The sequence below is a fragment of the Thermobia domestica genome, chromosome 13, assembly GCF_964235325.1.
Source record: "Thermobia domestica chromosome 13, izTheDome1.hap1.1, whole genome shotgun sequence".
Taxonomy (NCBI): domain Eukaryota; kingdom Metazoa; phylum Arthropoda; class Insecta; order Zygentoma; family Lepismatidae; genus Thermobia; species Thermobia domestica.
In genome coordinates, this window is record NC_137466.1 from 41,806,728 (window position 1) to 41,823,453 (window position 16,726).

General features: G+C 36.1%; 1 protein-coding gene across 1 annotated transcript in view; it reads right to left on the minus strand.

Annotated features, from left to right (window-relative positions):
* Non1 (nucleolar GTP-binding protein 1) overlaps positions 1–15,822 on the minus strand; it is a 70,268-nt gene extending 54,446 nt beyond the window's left edge. Inside the window, exon 1 of the mRNA XM_081735658.1 lies at positions 15,666–15,822. Coding sequence (XP_081591784.1) covers positions 15,666–15,713 — 48 coding nt within the window. The 5' untranslated portion in view covers positions 15,714–15,822. The remainder of the gene's footprint in view (positions 1–15,665) is intronic.
* Between the last annotated feature and the right edge of the window lie 904 nt (positions 15,823–16,726).

The following is a 16,726-nucleotide window of genomic DNA, read 5'->3' on the forward strand; positions in this document are numbered from 1 at the left end:
TAACAAGAGAAATGAAATGCGGTATTTTAAAGTGTCAGAACTTTGTATTGTTGGTAAGCCTACTCTTTTAAGCGTAGGCATGCTGACATCAGACATTATGGTGTAATGAGTAAATTCAAAAATGGTAGTTGCATGCAGGGATGCCCAACAGGGTGATTCATAGCGCAAGTTGCACACTGAGAATTTTTGAAATTTAAGCCATTTTTAGGACTTTGTGGGAATTTTCAAGAATAACATTTTAACAATGTAGTTTACTGAATATGATTAGAATTTTCGTTGTGTTGTTAGTAAAAGGAGTGCCTACAGCAGGAAATATTGTCAATTCCCATATGTGAAATCTTGAAACGCCACCATTGTCTTATCCAGTCTCCTCGATTTTGGGGGAACTTAAAGATCTACGAGGGAGAAATCTAAAGCTTTAGGGCAAACCATATTCATTACCTACATCTAGCTATATCATAATGTTTCCAAGGGAAATAAAAAAAAAAAAAGGGGGGGGGGGATTTTCCCTCTCTTAAGACGTCTGAATAAATCACTGCATTTTATGACTCGGATCTGCTTATTTGATTTATACAACGCAAAATCGATGGGGAAGGGAAGGAAGAGGATATAGATCACACAACAATATAACAAGAAAAATTATGACACAGTAAACAGTGGAGTAGCCAGGGAGATGCAAAAATAAACTGCACGTTCTCAACAATGCAAACGTAACAGATGATTTGCAACTCAATGAATTATTCCTTTAAACTTTTGATCGTCTCCATAAGTGCATTTCCAAGGGATAAACAATCATTTCTACCATGTTTGATGCTTTGTTAATTGTTGGGTTGCTGAACTCTTCCACATTACGCAGTACAAAAGAAACTAAATTCTTTTCACTTTGCTTATATATTTTTTTAAAAAATACGAATAGCAACTTTTGTTTCTAGAGGTGTATACCTGCATCATCTGACAACGTCCATGGCAGTAAAATATGAAAAAAAAAAAAAAAAAACCCTATATTTAATTATTTTAACTTATTATGAGCTCTAAAATCTCATTTCAAACTGATAAATGCAATAATTATTCTTTAACTTAAATTCGTAATTTCCTTCTGTGACTTACTACATTATGGCAATTATAGTGGGAGTGTGTATGCCGTTTGCATTGTTAATTGACGGTAAAGCAAAACTAGTGGTTAAAATTATGCTAGCGGAAGTAATAATTTAAATATTACCGGTCCAATTGCCATTCAGTGAGTCAGTTACACTTGAACACAGAAACTGAGAGTGATTGATGGCTTCCCATTTAATTACTGATAATACTCAGGGTTTACCCAAGTGGGCCTAGCCCAAAACGGGTTGTACCCACCTGAAAAAGCCCACTTTAAAACCCATCTTGGTTTTTGGCCTTTTTGTTAGTATATTATTGGTACAACTAAGGTGATCATATTGAAAGTTATTTTTATCAGACTTTGAGCTTTCTTTGGGCGAATTATATGCTTTCACGTTAAGGTATACAACAACATTCAACGTAAGAAATTTATAAAGTTCTGAATGCACTGAATGAATGAATAAAAAAACTCACCAAGCTTGAGATAATTATAGAACAAGTTAATGTATGGGGGTTATGCTTATTGTCTATTGAAGTAAAATAAGCAATTTTATATTTTAGAAAATACTTTCCGTTAATAGTGTGCTTCCTGACTCGGCGCCCCCGAGGGACGTTATCCCCCATAGATTGACGGGTTTAAAGTCATAGGTGCCGGTAGTAACAGTAAATACGTAAATACATTAGTAAAACTATTAGTATTATTTCTTACCTTTGATGTTAACAAAAGTATTCAGTAAAATTTGGTTTTCCAACAACAGTTTAGTTCTGTCACTTATTGCTACTCGTCAAGTAAGCATTCTGTAGAATCAACACCAGCAATAGCGTAAAAATTCTTGTCAAAATTAAGAAGCTTAATGCTCGGAGTTCCAGACTAGGTAACGCTTACTATTTTAAGTGCTGAATTCAAACTTCAGTATTAATGGAAGTTTCAATGTACAGTAAAGCAAGCTGCATTTTCAGGGAAAACCTGTTGTGAAAGAAGTGTTCGGGAAATTCCCTCAATTGAACCCACAAAGCATCGGAAGTGAATACTTCAACAATAAAATTATTTATTTTAGGCTGGAAGATATTTAATTTCTTTTATAACATTAGGCCTATCTTTGTTAATTGTTTTAAATTAATTTTCGGAAAAGAACCGTCTTGCAACAAGTGCTCGGGAAATTCCCGTATTTGAACGCACAAAGCACCGAAAGTGAACTTCAACAATAAAACCATTTATTTTATGTTGAAAAATATTTTATTTCATATAAGACAATTTGATGAATTATGTCTTTCTTTTAAATAAATATAGCTATTTGGTATTCATATTTGGCGAACGTCACTGAGGCTCCTGGGATGACTCGATCTACATTAGTTCGTTTGTCTGCCTGTATCACACAGTGTTCAACTTTCGGTTCTTTTAAATTTTCAGGATACAAGCCGAGACACACTTAATTTCCTGTATAGATTTTGGCGGCATATCAACGTAAAATTATAAAATGGCGCTTCCCCCCCCCCCCCCAAAGTAGCGGATATCCACGCTACAGAGCGCAATTTTCGGTCTTTCAAATTGAAATTTTCAGAGTAGAAACACGAAAGACTAAATTAGCTCTATATATTTTGGCGACAAAAAATTTCAAAATGGTGGCTATTTTTCAAAACAGCGGGTATTCATGCTACAGGGTGCAATTTTCGGAACTTTTAAGTTAAAATTTTGAGGGTAGAAGCACAAGACATTCTAAATTTGCTGTGATTTTTTCGGCGATCTAATATAAAATTTCAAAATGGCGCCCATTTTTTCAAAACAGTAGCGAATAGAAAAGTGTTGCAAGTTGTGACAATGACAATCTTGAAATTTAAATCATATTTTAACATTTCTACGACAGAGACATTGAAATATTTCGAAATATATATATATATATATATATATATAAACCGAAAATACCCAAAATACCCACATGGGCCCAGATGGTTTTTTTCAAACCCTGATAATACTGTTTAGCGAAATGTTGCTTTTAATCTTGTGATTTGAAAAAAGAAACGCTTAAAAGTTTCTGTGAGTGGTTGATGTTTGATTAAAATATTTATACTACGTTTAACACTAGAACATTGAATAATTAAAATGCATCGGCCTTTGAAGAAACATTTTAAATTTAAATGTTTGGAAATCATGTGCAATACCGTGCACAGAAAAGATAAATGCGTAGATCATTGTAAGAAAAAGCATTCTTACAAGGTTGTTGCAAAACGATAATCCCATAAAATACAAGGTTATTGAACTTAAAGAACCAGGACCGCGTAAACGTCGTGTGACTAGGATAAATTTGTCATGTGTCTTCCGTTACGGTGTGGAATTTTATTTCTCGAGGTGGCTCAGGGATAGACGTGCCAGACATCCCGGTTTTGAGAAGTCGTCCCAGCGTTCCAGCCGGTTTCGTGTTTAGTTCCGATCAGTTTTTTTTTTTTTTTTTTTTTTTTTTTTTTTTTTTTTTTTTAAAGTGTAGACTATATTACTTAAGCAGAAATGAGTATTGACAGAATTGACAGCGCTTCATAGGGTGAACTTACGATAGATGAAAAAATTGATGACCCTATGAAGAAAATGAAGGTTGAAGTTTATTTCTTAGTTGTAGATTCATTATTGTCAGAACTGAGCAATCGTTTGTCGGACAGCTCAATTGCACTGGTTATGCAAATGTTCTTTTTCCCTCATGGTGGTATCACAAATATGGCAAAAGAGATGCAGTCCGGGAAAATCTTTAATTCCAGTAAGATATGACCTTTGTGAATAGCACAATCTCGATAGTGAACTAGTTGCTTCAGAATTAAAGACTTTCGGAAACATTTACAAAATCATTAATGGAAACATTAGAATTTCTGACTTGCTAGCTTCCTCTGAACCTGATGTTGAAACGATACAAGAAGAGGATGAAGTGAAAACCCGAGGAAGCCGAGATGAGGGAGTAGAGCAAAGAAATGTAAGAAGTGAAAAAATCAAGAATGATGGCACAGTGGGTAACTAGAGGTTTCATCAAACCGTACAGATGTGTGTTCAGCCTTTCGGCCCTACCTAACCTAACACTATTGTACCGAATATTGGTATCTCGCCGTCACCAGTTGTTCTGGAGAAAAAAACAATGAATAGAATAAAAATCATTAAAAATCGCCTGCGTAGCAGTATGGGTGACTCTTGGCTATCAAGCCTGCTGTTATTGTCAACTGAAAAGAATATACTAAGCCAGATCCAGAATGAAGAAATCATTAACAAGTTTGCAACAACAGGTCTTCAAAGAAAAACCTGCCACTAAATAAGACATTTAGGCAAACTAAAAATTATTAAGTATAAATTATAGACCACTTTCACACATGTGATTTCCTAGAATTATTTTAGAAAATTGTTCTGCATTATTATTCTTATTCTTATTTAGTATGTCTTGATACTTGCGCAGTTTCATAAGCTAATTTAGGTTGTTACATTAAAACTTTTCTTGTGCAACAAAAACTTGGACTTTAATCGCTCGGATTTCAATATCCTGTTAACTTAGTCTGATTCAATCAACAAAATTGGTCCACAAATTATAAACATGATTTCCCTTTTAAAGAGACAGATACTTTCATGTCAGGACATCGACGTCACCACATATTCAATAAATGAAAAGTTTTCGTTTTATTTTAGTAATCAGTAAAAGTTTAGGGTGTTAATGAACTATACCGACAAATTTTACGAGGTGATTCCTCACATCAAAATAAGAGAAAGTTCATATGGACCTACGGAGAAAAATACATAGTTTCAGAGCTAGGGCTGTCCAAAATCGCGAAAAATCTAAATTTGGGTTAACTTTACAACGCCCGCTCCAGCAGGTATACTTACTCAGAAACGAGAAATTATACACTAATAATTTTATGAAAATGCATCAAAACTTACTTAACCTTAAGCTAACCCGTTCCTAACCCCTACCCTACTTATTTGTATCTTACTCTACTCTACCTTACCCTACTCTACTATACTTTTTAAAAGGGCCCTACTTATCGATGCGCAGCTAGAGCGTGTCTTGTAAAGGTTACTCCTAAATTTCAATAAGGCTTATTTCGAATTCGAGAGACTATGGATGGTGGTCCTTATCAGCAGAAAGGAAGTCACGCATACGCAATCCAAAAATGCATATTTCATTAATATTCAATGGGTGTGCAGATCATTCCCTACAGGGTAAAATTCCCAGACATGCCATCAACCGAATTTCGAGATATGCTCTAACTTTAGGATTGGTCCAAAGTAGGAAACGATACGTCTTGATAGCAGTGAACACGGAATTCTTTAGCGCGATGTCGGAAGTGTTAAGGGTCGTCAGCAGCACGGTCTCTCTTACTCGAGAAAACGCATGCTGAGATGTTTTCTTTCACACTTATAAGTGAAGAAAACGTGAAATATACCGTGACGAAATATATATCATCACACGTTATTCCAAACGCAAAGACACATGGAGCTGCCGGTTTCTAACACTTCTGCCTACTTTGGACCCTTCTTGAAATCAGGGTATATCAAACTCTATTGAAAACATATATGAGAATTAGACCCTGTAAGCAATACTCTCTACACCTATTGACAATTGATGAAATATGCACTTTTGGATTGTATATGCGTGACTTCTTTTACGCTGATAAGAACCACTATCTAAAGTATCTGGAATTCGAAAGAGGACCTGTTGAAATTTGGCTTTTTCGCGATTTTGGACAGCTCTAGATCTGAAACTAGAGCCATAGATCCACATGAACTATTTCTCTTATTTTGATGTGAGAAATCACCTCTTATAGTTTGTCGAGTGTAGTCACCAAAAAGCAAGTGCAGGTCGTCAGGAAGCTTGGAACCTTGTCACTGCTAGGCTAGAGCGGGGCAATCAACAAGAAGATGACGAATAGAGGAAAGGTCTCCACAAAAAAACACATTCTGGGCCTGCTACTTTACATATCTATCTACGTATCTATATTGTATTGCCTGAAAAATGATATTACTACTAGGAACAAAGAGTTTCCAGCGCTACTTATGAATTACAGCTCCAAAGGGTTAGAGCTGAAAATGTTGTTTATAAATTAAAAGATATGAAGTTTTATAGGTTTGCAAGCTGTAAAGGCTTAAAAGTGCATTTACTTTTGAAATTTAAAACTTTTCCAATGGAGTTCAATGTTTTTTTTAAAAAAAATAAAAGGAGAATTCATGAAAGTTCATAATTCATAATTTCAACGAATAAAATGACCTCCGAATCCCTATCTATAAAATGTATTTTGGTCATTACATTTTATTTGTTTTCAGGGAATGATCTTCGTATCCCTGCAGATATTCAATTCCTCCAAGCAAGTAAGTCTCGCTAAAGAAAATTTTACAGCAGTGAATTCTGGATACGGTATTGCATAATATGCAGGTAGCTTTGTTGAGGGCTGCATAATTTTGGGAGGATTTGCGCATTGGATCCTGGGGGAGATGGGCACCCCTGGTTACATGTGATGGACGTGACATTTCTATTATGAGTATTATATGTTGGTGGAAAAAAAAAAAGTTATTACGTTATGTGGAGCGGCACGAATTATTGAATTTGAGCAGAAAGTGTGGCAAATGTAGGAAGGAATTGAAAATAAAAAGTAGAGGAACAGTTACATTTTCAAATGTGAAGGTAATGCTGATTGTGTTAAACGTCATTGGCAAAGTGACAGTGAAACGTATTTGAAGGATAAGAGGGGGAAAAAACAAGGAACGTCCATTTATGTGCTTTATCGGGTGCTTTGTCCTATCTAGGGATGGCCAGATCCGGATATTTTTGGATCCGGATCCGATAAAACGGATCTTGGATCCGGATCCGAAAACACGGAACTTGGATCCGGATTCGAAATTTCGGATCTTGGATCCGGATCCGAAAAACCGGATCTTGGATCCGGATCCGAAATTTCGGATCTTGGATCCAGACCTGAAAAACCGGAACCGTGTCAGAAAATTCGGGTGTTCCGAATCAGCAAAATTTTCGAAATTATTGACAAACTGATTTTCATTCCTATGCTTAAAATAAGATTTTAAGACACTTTTGGTATCTGATCGTGTGACAGCCTTTCGTTCTCTTCATTCTGTTGATATTTGGTTTTCGTGCCTTAATATGTCACAATTACTCCAAATTTGATTGAGCAAAACTGTCTACTTAGGTGAGAGCAATCTCATTGTCAGATTCGATTCTAGTGGAAATACTTGACCGAAAAGGTAGTAAATCTTTTTTAAAGCGGTCGTCCTGATGGAAATTTGTCCTTTGTTTTCTGTAACACTAGTCAAATGCTGGGATGAAACCTTAGTCTCAAGCCCAAGCTTAAGCTTCTTCATTAGACTCAGGCTGCTTACTTTTCTAATTCTTTCTGAGTTATTGTGGTCACTGAATGAGACCATTTCCTAGTCGTGATGGGCTAGGCCATTGCTAATAGAACAGCCGATAAAATATAGATCAAATCAAATTAAGGAGCAACTTCCTTTTCTTGCTCTTGATGAGATTTTTTTCTTTCTTTAAAAATACGTTTCTCTGTGACCGTACCACTCTAGTTAGAATTAAGAATTGTAGTAGAGATGAAGTTCTAAATGGCAATTAATGTATCAAAATCAATGTATTAATGTACTGTATGTGTATACAAAATACCATATGGAGCCTCGAGCAGTAACACGTATCTTTGTAATTAGTAATCCACTACTATTAACTCTGCATAGGTTGTATAAGGAGCTATATCATTCATGTAAACACATAGGCGGATGCAGGGGGAGGGCGAAAAGTCGTTCGCCTCTACCCAGCGCCACCATTAACAGTGTACTTTAGTAGTAATTTGTGGCAATTTCAGATCATCTAAGTAATTTTTCACTGCTAGCATCCCCAACCGCCCCCTACGAATCCATCCGCCCCCTCCAGGAGTCCGTTCTGGATTCGGCCCTGCGCAAACATAATATACAACTCATTCAAGAGTACATTTTGGTAGCTTTTTAAATTTTTTTTCTTAAAGGATTGTAATTTCTCGTGGCTACTTATGCAATTTTGTCCATAGGCATACATGCAATTTCCAGTCATTACGCAAATACATTTATGTACTTAATAGACCTCGGCTAGTTGGGGGCTTCGCCACTAGACCCCCGTTACTAGGGCCTTGCACCACTAAAGCCTCTAATCATAATCAATTTAAAAGGAAATGCCTTAGACCCTCTGATATCTCATTTGATCGGCCTATGACCTCGTACCTCGTAAACCTACAACCGTACCGAATCTCAGTTCAAATATCAAATTGTATGTAATAATATTCCGGTATCCCGAGACATACCAAATTTCAGTGCGAGTACATGGGGGCTTTCCCCCCCAGCCCACACATTTGCTCGGTCTACGGCCTCGCAATCATACGCCTGCAAACATAACGAATTTTTAAGGGGGCGTGGTGGCTCAGTGGTAGAGCGTTCACCTCCGGTGCTTGGGGTCCCTGGTTCGATCCCAGTTCGCGCCGTGTGGACTTTGTGGTGGACAAACACCGTGCTCGTGGGTTTTCTTAGGGTTTTCCCGTTTCCTCCCATTTTCTTCATTTCATTTATTTCTCATAATCACCGTCTCCTTTAGCCTAACCGGCATAAGCGTGGGACGTAAAACTCAAAGATTTCATTTCATAACGAATTTTTGTTCAAATAACAAGTTTCATTTCTCTAACATTCCAGGATTCCGAGATATAAAAGTCTTTTCTTCCCGCCCCTTTTCTTCCCCTCTAAGACATACATCAAAAAACGCTTAAGTACATACCTAATTATTTCAAATGTAAAGTCCAAATACCAAATTCTATGCTCCTAACCTTCAGAGGTTCCCAGATATCGACATGTTATTATAATAATTACAATCCCCACCCTCTTTCCTTTCCATCTCTTCTCTTTTCCTTTTTACTAAAACGTCAAAAAACACAAACACATGTCAAATTATTTTCAATGAGAAATGCAAATACCAAATTTCAAGTCTCTAACCTTAAAGGATTGAACATATTAATACAATAATTGTAATCTCCACTTAATTTTCTTCTCGCCCTTTTTCTTCCCTTCTGGGCCACATATAAAAAAAACGTTGAAATACGTATCTAATTATTTTAAGTGAGAAGTCCAAATACCAAATTCCATGTTTCTAACCCTTTAAGTTTCCAAGATATAGGCATATTATTATACTAATTGCAATAATTGCAATTACCACCCGTTCTTTTACTTTATACATCTTCCCTGCCCCTTCTAATTTAAATATCAAAAAGCACTTTAACAAGTATCAAATTATTTTCAATGAGAAACCCAAATACCAAATTTGAAGTATGTAACGTCAAGAATCATCATTATTTTCCACCCCATTTCCCCCCTTCCTCGTCGAATTTCCCAAAGTCCTTCCTTAGTGGTATCCTACGTCACAAAGCCTATAAACTATCCAAATTTCACGTTTGTAGCTTAAGCGATTTGGCCTGTACGGTGATCTGTCACTCACTCACTCAGGACTTTGCCCTTTTTATATAGAGAGATTTAAGATTTTATGGGAAGGCCATGGATTTTGTCTTAAAGCCGCCAGTGTCTTAGAAATATAATTGCTTTGCTATAAACTTTAAGCAATCAACTGACTGATCTGCGTCTATATGTACTATGTAAAATACCGCTTATGATATTTATTTTGCTCGTAATAAAAAAAATAAAATAGAAATGATGATGAAAATTCAAAGACATCCATGATTTTAGCGTACCGCTGCAGGAGTTCAGATCATTGAATTAATCATAAGAGCCGACTGTATAAGAAAGACTACATTAAATTCCAATGTGGTACAAAGAAAATATGCAGCATTACTATGCAGTTTTTCAACATTATAACTCATTCTGAAAATATTATCATAGGTCTCACAAACAATCGAGTTTTAATCCTAACTCGATTGATATAGAACAAACGGCAGATCTATACAACTACTGACTTGAGATGAAAGTGGCATACTTGTAGTACGTTTAAAGATATACTAAAGACTAAATGATGGGGAGTGCGCAACAGTGGTCTAACCCCGAAAAATGTGAAAATGAGATTTTCATGAAATCTTTTGTCATTTAAATTGAATTGTCTTCCCACTGAGTTAGATAAAATTCACCTAGTCAATTTTATACATATGGATATTTTAGTTCTGGGTCTCAATCTAAGGCGTAAAATATTCAAATCAGGAGTCCGAATCTAAACTTCGGATCCGGATCCAAGATTTAAAATTCCGGATCCGGATCCAAGATCCGAAACTTCGGATCCGGATCCGGATCCAAGATCCGAAACTTCGGATCCGGATCCGGATCCAAGATCCGAAATTCCGGATCCGGATCCAAGATCCGAAATTTCGGATCCGGATCCGAGATCCGGATATCCGAGATCCGGATATCCGAGATCCGGATCCGTCTGGCCATCCCTAGTCCTATCTATTGGTGACTCTTGGTACTGGGTCATTTCATGTGAAATCAACAAATCAGGGTTGGCAAAAACCATTGTTTTTATTTAAAAAAACAAAAAAAAACGTTTTTTTTTTTGTTTAAACCAGGTTTTTTTTTGGTTTAAACCAGGTTTTTATGGTTTAAATGATTTGCTCTATATATTCATATCATATATGGACAGAAATAAGTTTGTTTCGCCTTTTGTTATTATGCAACAACCGGGTTATGCTGGAAGGGGTCGCATAAGCTTAAAGCGGAATAAAAACCGCTTCTCGAGTTACATCCGAGAGAAATTGTCCTCCATTTGAACTCGGGACCAGGACTAATTGGCCACAAATGCGATACGTCTGCCGATTCACACTCACTCACGAAGGAATCCTGATGATTAAAAAAACGTTGTACTGATCTTTACATGCTTCTTAATATAACTGTCAAGAGTCATTTCAGAAGGACAAAAAGATAAACAGTTGCACAAGTGAAACCATTATACAGAATTACATATGAACAATTTCAAAGTACGACAGAGTGCAGAAGAACTAATTTAGTTCAAGTTAGTTAACAACGACTTTTATTGGTCCAAATTAAAGAAATACACCGACTTAATCTGCATATCAATAAGAAAAGTGAATAAAGATACGAATTATTTGAGTCCACTTTGGCTCAAACTCATTTTACCAAAGATACTATTTCACTAAATGCCTCTCGTGGGGTCTGTATGACCCCCCCCCCACACACACACAAAAAGTGCGGCATTTTCGATGTATTTTATCCATAGTAAACATTGAAACGAAACAATATTTAGAATTTTTCTTCGATTGCAATTACATAACAATAATAACAACTACAAAAAAATCACAAAATAAACATTTATAAACTTGTAAAAAAAGTTGCTTTTGTAGTATAATCTTTTTGAGTAATGAATGGGGAATTTAGGTCTGAATATAATACGAATAATATACGGGAGTGAAACGTGGTAACCCACAAATGTGTGTTCATCAAGATTTTACAAACACTTACTCTTTTACGAACATTTTTTTGTTTTTTGGTTTAAACCAGCCAACCCTGCAACAAATTAAACAGGGATTTCTAACCCGACCATCTTACATTTTTACCAAATTTTAATATTTCGTAGGGATGGTCGAGATATGGAATTGTGCAAAGTTGTAGCTTCCTGTGTGGCGACGTTTCTGAATTATGGGGACTCAAAAATACGAAAAAATCGCCCATTTTGGTACATACACGAAACGTTCGGACAACCCTGCTCTTAATCTAATTGGCGTAGAAAGCTGATTCTTGTTTTGTTTGAAAGAGCATAAAATAAGCTTTCCAACGATATATCGCATGCCTAATTTGGGAAGAATATCTATTTAAGGTCACCCAGTGTGACCTTTTGACCTTGAACTTTTGAGGATGCATGTCTTCGATTTTTCTAAAACTTGCATATAATTTACACACAAGCTTACTCTATAACATAACGGGAATGGAAGTTGGGACAGTAATGGGAACTTTCAATAAAATTGTTCTTTTTTAGTAACAATTTGTTTGTACCATACAGAGTTTTAATGTGTAAAGCAGTTTGCAACACTGTAGCATTGTACAACAGCATGATAGATTGCTCAGTCATTTGCTACAGAAAGGTTTGGGAGATTGAGAGGTGTGGATACGTTAGTTAGAGGGATGGTTGATAGGGGACTGAGTCCACACGTTCAAATGTACGATTGAGGTGTCTGTTAAGTCAGTGTTCCAATGGTAGTCTTATTTAAAGAATTATTATATCAGAATAATGTCATCGTCAAGATTCAAGAAGACAGTTTGCTGCAATGCATTTAATATAGAAGGTCATGGGAATGTCAAAAGAAATTTGAGAAATATGTTGCCGTGGATGATTTCAAAGTGTTCATCGCTAAAAGATGGATTTATATATGTGATTCCTGTCGTAAGAATCTAGCAACACCTTGTGATGCTAGTGCGACTCCTGTAATAACAAAGAGTGTGATGATTAGCAGCACCGATGCTGGAAATAGTGATATTGAGCAGTGCGTCAAAGAAAGTGCGTTAGAATCTCTGAACCGCAGCCCAAAAGATCACAAAATTATTAGACATCTCTACAGAGTATGGGAAGCAAAATGCAGCAGAAAATGAAATTATAATGCAGTTGAAAGAAAAAATTCGAACAGCGGATAGAAGTGTGCAAGTAAAATTGCTAACTGTATTTCCAAAAAGTTGACCTGTCCGAAAACATCAGCAAGAAATTCACTGCACTAACTACATGGCTCGTAAAGCAAAATAATTACTCATCAACAATCTTCATATCTTAAGGATCTAAAAGAAACACCTCTTGATAAAAAGTGCATTGTTCTTTCCGATTTTACAGAAAATTATTCGTTCGTTTTCCCAGAAGCGTCACAAGGTTTCCACTGGAATAACGGTCAAGCAACTATTTTGCTTATACTCCAGAAATCCCAGAAGTCTACAGTTATAACTGACAATGCGATCGTCGGATATTGCTGTCTCAACCATGATACCATTCTAGTGCACCTATTGCAGAAAATACTAATTACCTTTCTGAGAGATACATTTGGTTCTGAAGATTTAACAAAATTATTCTATTTCTCCGATGGAGCAGCAGCTCATTACAAGAACTTCATCAATATTAGATACATTAAAGCAATTTTCCGTACTTTTTTTTTCTCCTTTCTTTCTTTCTTCTACCGCACATGGAAAAAGTCCGTGTGATAAGACTCGGAAAACTTGAAAGAGACTTGCTGCAAGAGCAAGTTTGAAAAGACCTTATAGTGACCAGATAAGAATACCAAAACAATTATATGATTGGGCAAGGCAAAATATAAAACATATGCCCTTAAAATATGTCACTAATAAAGAATACGCAGCGGAAGCGTCACTCCTGTGGCTTTCGTGGTACGTTATTTAAAAAAAAAAAATCTCTTCCAGCTTGGACACGATAGCTGTCGCTTTCTTATTAATATTACATTAAATGCAGTGTTAAAAACTGCTTTATACATTAAAACTCTGTCTGGCATAAACAAACTGTTACTTAAATATATTGAAAGTTCTCATTACTGCCCCAACTTGTATTTCCGTTACGTTATAGAGTAAGCTTGTGTGTAAATTATATGAAAGTTTTAGAAAAATCGAAGACATGCATTCTCAAAAGTTCAAGGTCAAAAGGTCACACTGGGTGACCTTAAATAGATATTCTTCCCAAATTAGGCATGCGAAATATCGTTGGAAAGCTTCTTTTATGCTCTTTCGAACAAAACAAGAAACAGCTCTCTACGCCAATTAGATCAAGGGCAGTGTTGTCCGAACGTTTCGTGTATGTACCAAAGTGGACGATTTTTTTCGTATTTTTGAGCCCCCATAATTCAGAAACGTCGTTACACAGGAAGCTACAACTTTGCACAATTTCATATCTCGACAATCCCTACGAAATACTAAAATTTGGTAAAAATCTAGGATGGTCGGGTTGTGGGCTTTGTTGATATCACATGGAATGACCCTACTATTTGACTGTATATCCATGCATGTGTAGATGTAGAAATGTCCATGTAAACAGGGGCAAGATTTAACTAACCCTATTCTTTTTAGTCGGTTTTCAATATTAAAACGCAATTTTCTAGAAAATGAAGTTTTGTGACATTCCTTCTTTTTTCCCTTTATTTGTTTTCGGGGTCACAAAGTTGTTGATAAAGTACCTAACCTAGTGTTTTTATGGACAGCCATGTTTAAGCGCATGCTTACTATCGTTGACGAGCCTGCTCCCTACGGACGTAACTTCTCGTTGCCGCTCAACGTTGTGTGCTAAAGTTGATCTGCCCTTTTGACTACTTACATATTCCTCTTTTTAAATAATGGATATAGTATACATGAAGCTGCATCAGTTCCCGAAGGAGCAGGACGCTCATACTTTTAGGGATTATTCATTGAGTATGTACGAAGTTACAAAGGGGGTAACAAAGCGACTTTTATTTACTTATCGACTGATACGAAAATAAAAAAGAAAGTACCTGTACTTTATATTTGCATGTGTAGTGCCCTTGTACTTTATCTATGACTATGTGTGTGTGTGGGGAGAGGATTTAACGCTTATCGCATGTCTTGTGCACATGGATACTTCTTACTATCGCACTACGTAGAAAACTTACGGTATTTCATATAGAAGTGGTAATAGAACACAGACGAAACGCAGATCAGGGGGTTCTCATGAATACCATTACCTAAATAACATGGTGAATGTACAAGGGCAATGAACTAACAGTTTTAACATTTGTGAAGCAATACGTTGATAACAAGCAAAATCTTTTAAAAGTTTGTGAAGAGCACGGAATAATGAACCTAATAAATTGCAGAAAATGGGGAAAGGAGATAACAGCGAAAAAACGTGGCGAAAGCGGACGCCCAACTTCGGAATAAATGCCAATATTAGTTATTACTGTTGTAAATTTCACAAATTTGTTACCGTAAACTAATATCACCGTTTTTGCTTTCTTTTAATCCTTTAACACCTTCAGAGAAAATGTTTATCAGCGCATATATATCATCTACTGCATTCCACTTGCATAGTTATAATACCAGTGCACAAAGTAATAATTGCTATATATTGTGATGCATAAAATCGACAACTTATAGGCATGTTTGGGGTGACACACAAATCGCACTTAAATCAGTTAATGACAAGCTGCTCGCGTTCGCTAAGGGATTGTGATTTGTGAAATAATTCCAGTGACTTTCAATAATGTCTTTCAACCGGAAAAAAATACCGTGGGTAAACTATAGAATATACACTCCAGCTATGCGTCAATATGTAGGTCCACTTTAAAGTAGTAAAGTTGGGTAGGTTAGCTTAGGATCAGTAAAGTTCTGACCAATTTTGTTAAAATTAATCAAGTTTAATTTCTACCTCCTTAAGAATGCCAGCTGCAGCTCATAAAGATAACCCACAATCATTTTTAAAGTGTTAACGACTCCTCCTTTTTTGGTCAATACATCTTAACCTGCACTAGTACCCCGATCGAATACTTTTTGGGTACTATTTCATTACGATTGTATCCAAGCCGTAATGCCATATTTCACAGAAATTAACATTGATACTCACCTTAGCAGTTGGAACCACTGCTATTTTCTTGAAATTATACTGTGCCATTTTTGTGATAACTTAAAAGTCCTTCGCTAATAAACAAATAAAGTAAGTTATCACTAGCACACACGTCCGCACACTACACGCACATGTCTGATAAGGGTTGGAAACTGTTTCCTCTGCTTCAAAATCACTAACGGTTATAAATGTGCCTCCATCATAAATCAAGTAGGCTACGAATGTAAAAAAAAATCTTTTATGTACCACACAAAGAGGACTTTTGAATTGAAAACGAAATTGTTCAAATTAAGGGTCACAATCAGGCAAAGTATAGATCGCAATCAGGAAAATGAAACACCAAAATCAGGAAAAGGTCAAAATCAGGAGAGAAGTTCAAACAGTGAAAGACGGACAAGTTCCTAGATGAACGGAGCTAAAAAAAAAAAAAAAAGGTGGGGAACTAACTGTTTAGCTATTACTCTCCAGACCAGGGCCGGCGCTAGCAGTTTTGCCGCCCTGGGCGGTCTTTTATATGCCGCCCCTTTAATCCGCAAAGCTTATTTTGGCAGAAGACGTTCAAGTGTCACTTAAAAGTAAGATGCCCCATTAAAAGAAAGAAAAAAAAATGAAATGGAATATGAACAAAAAATTGAACTACTTCTCTGGAATGCTTACATAATATTTAAATGACTCCTTACATGGCACAATGTTCAGTATGCTCGATTTCGCTATGTATTTGAGATATACAGCAGCCGATACAGAAAATAAAAAGAAAAAAATGCTTTAGTCACGACTAACAATTTTAATTTTTAAGCTTATTTTATATCTAAAGGTGTTTCCAAAGAGTATGGAGCATGAAGATAATGTAGTGAATCAGATATTACGGCAAAACTAAGTGATTAGCATAAGCCTTATAATGTACTAAAACACAAGATACATAAAATTAATATACCTTAATTGAAAGAAACTTTTCTTGCCTTGATATGAGCAAATTTATCATTTTCGCGTAGTCTAATGTTTCAGTTAATTCGTGTACTATTCATGTCATCGCTAGACCACTCAAGCGTGTTTCAGGCATG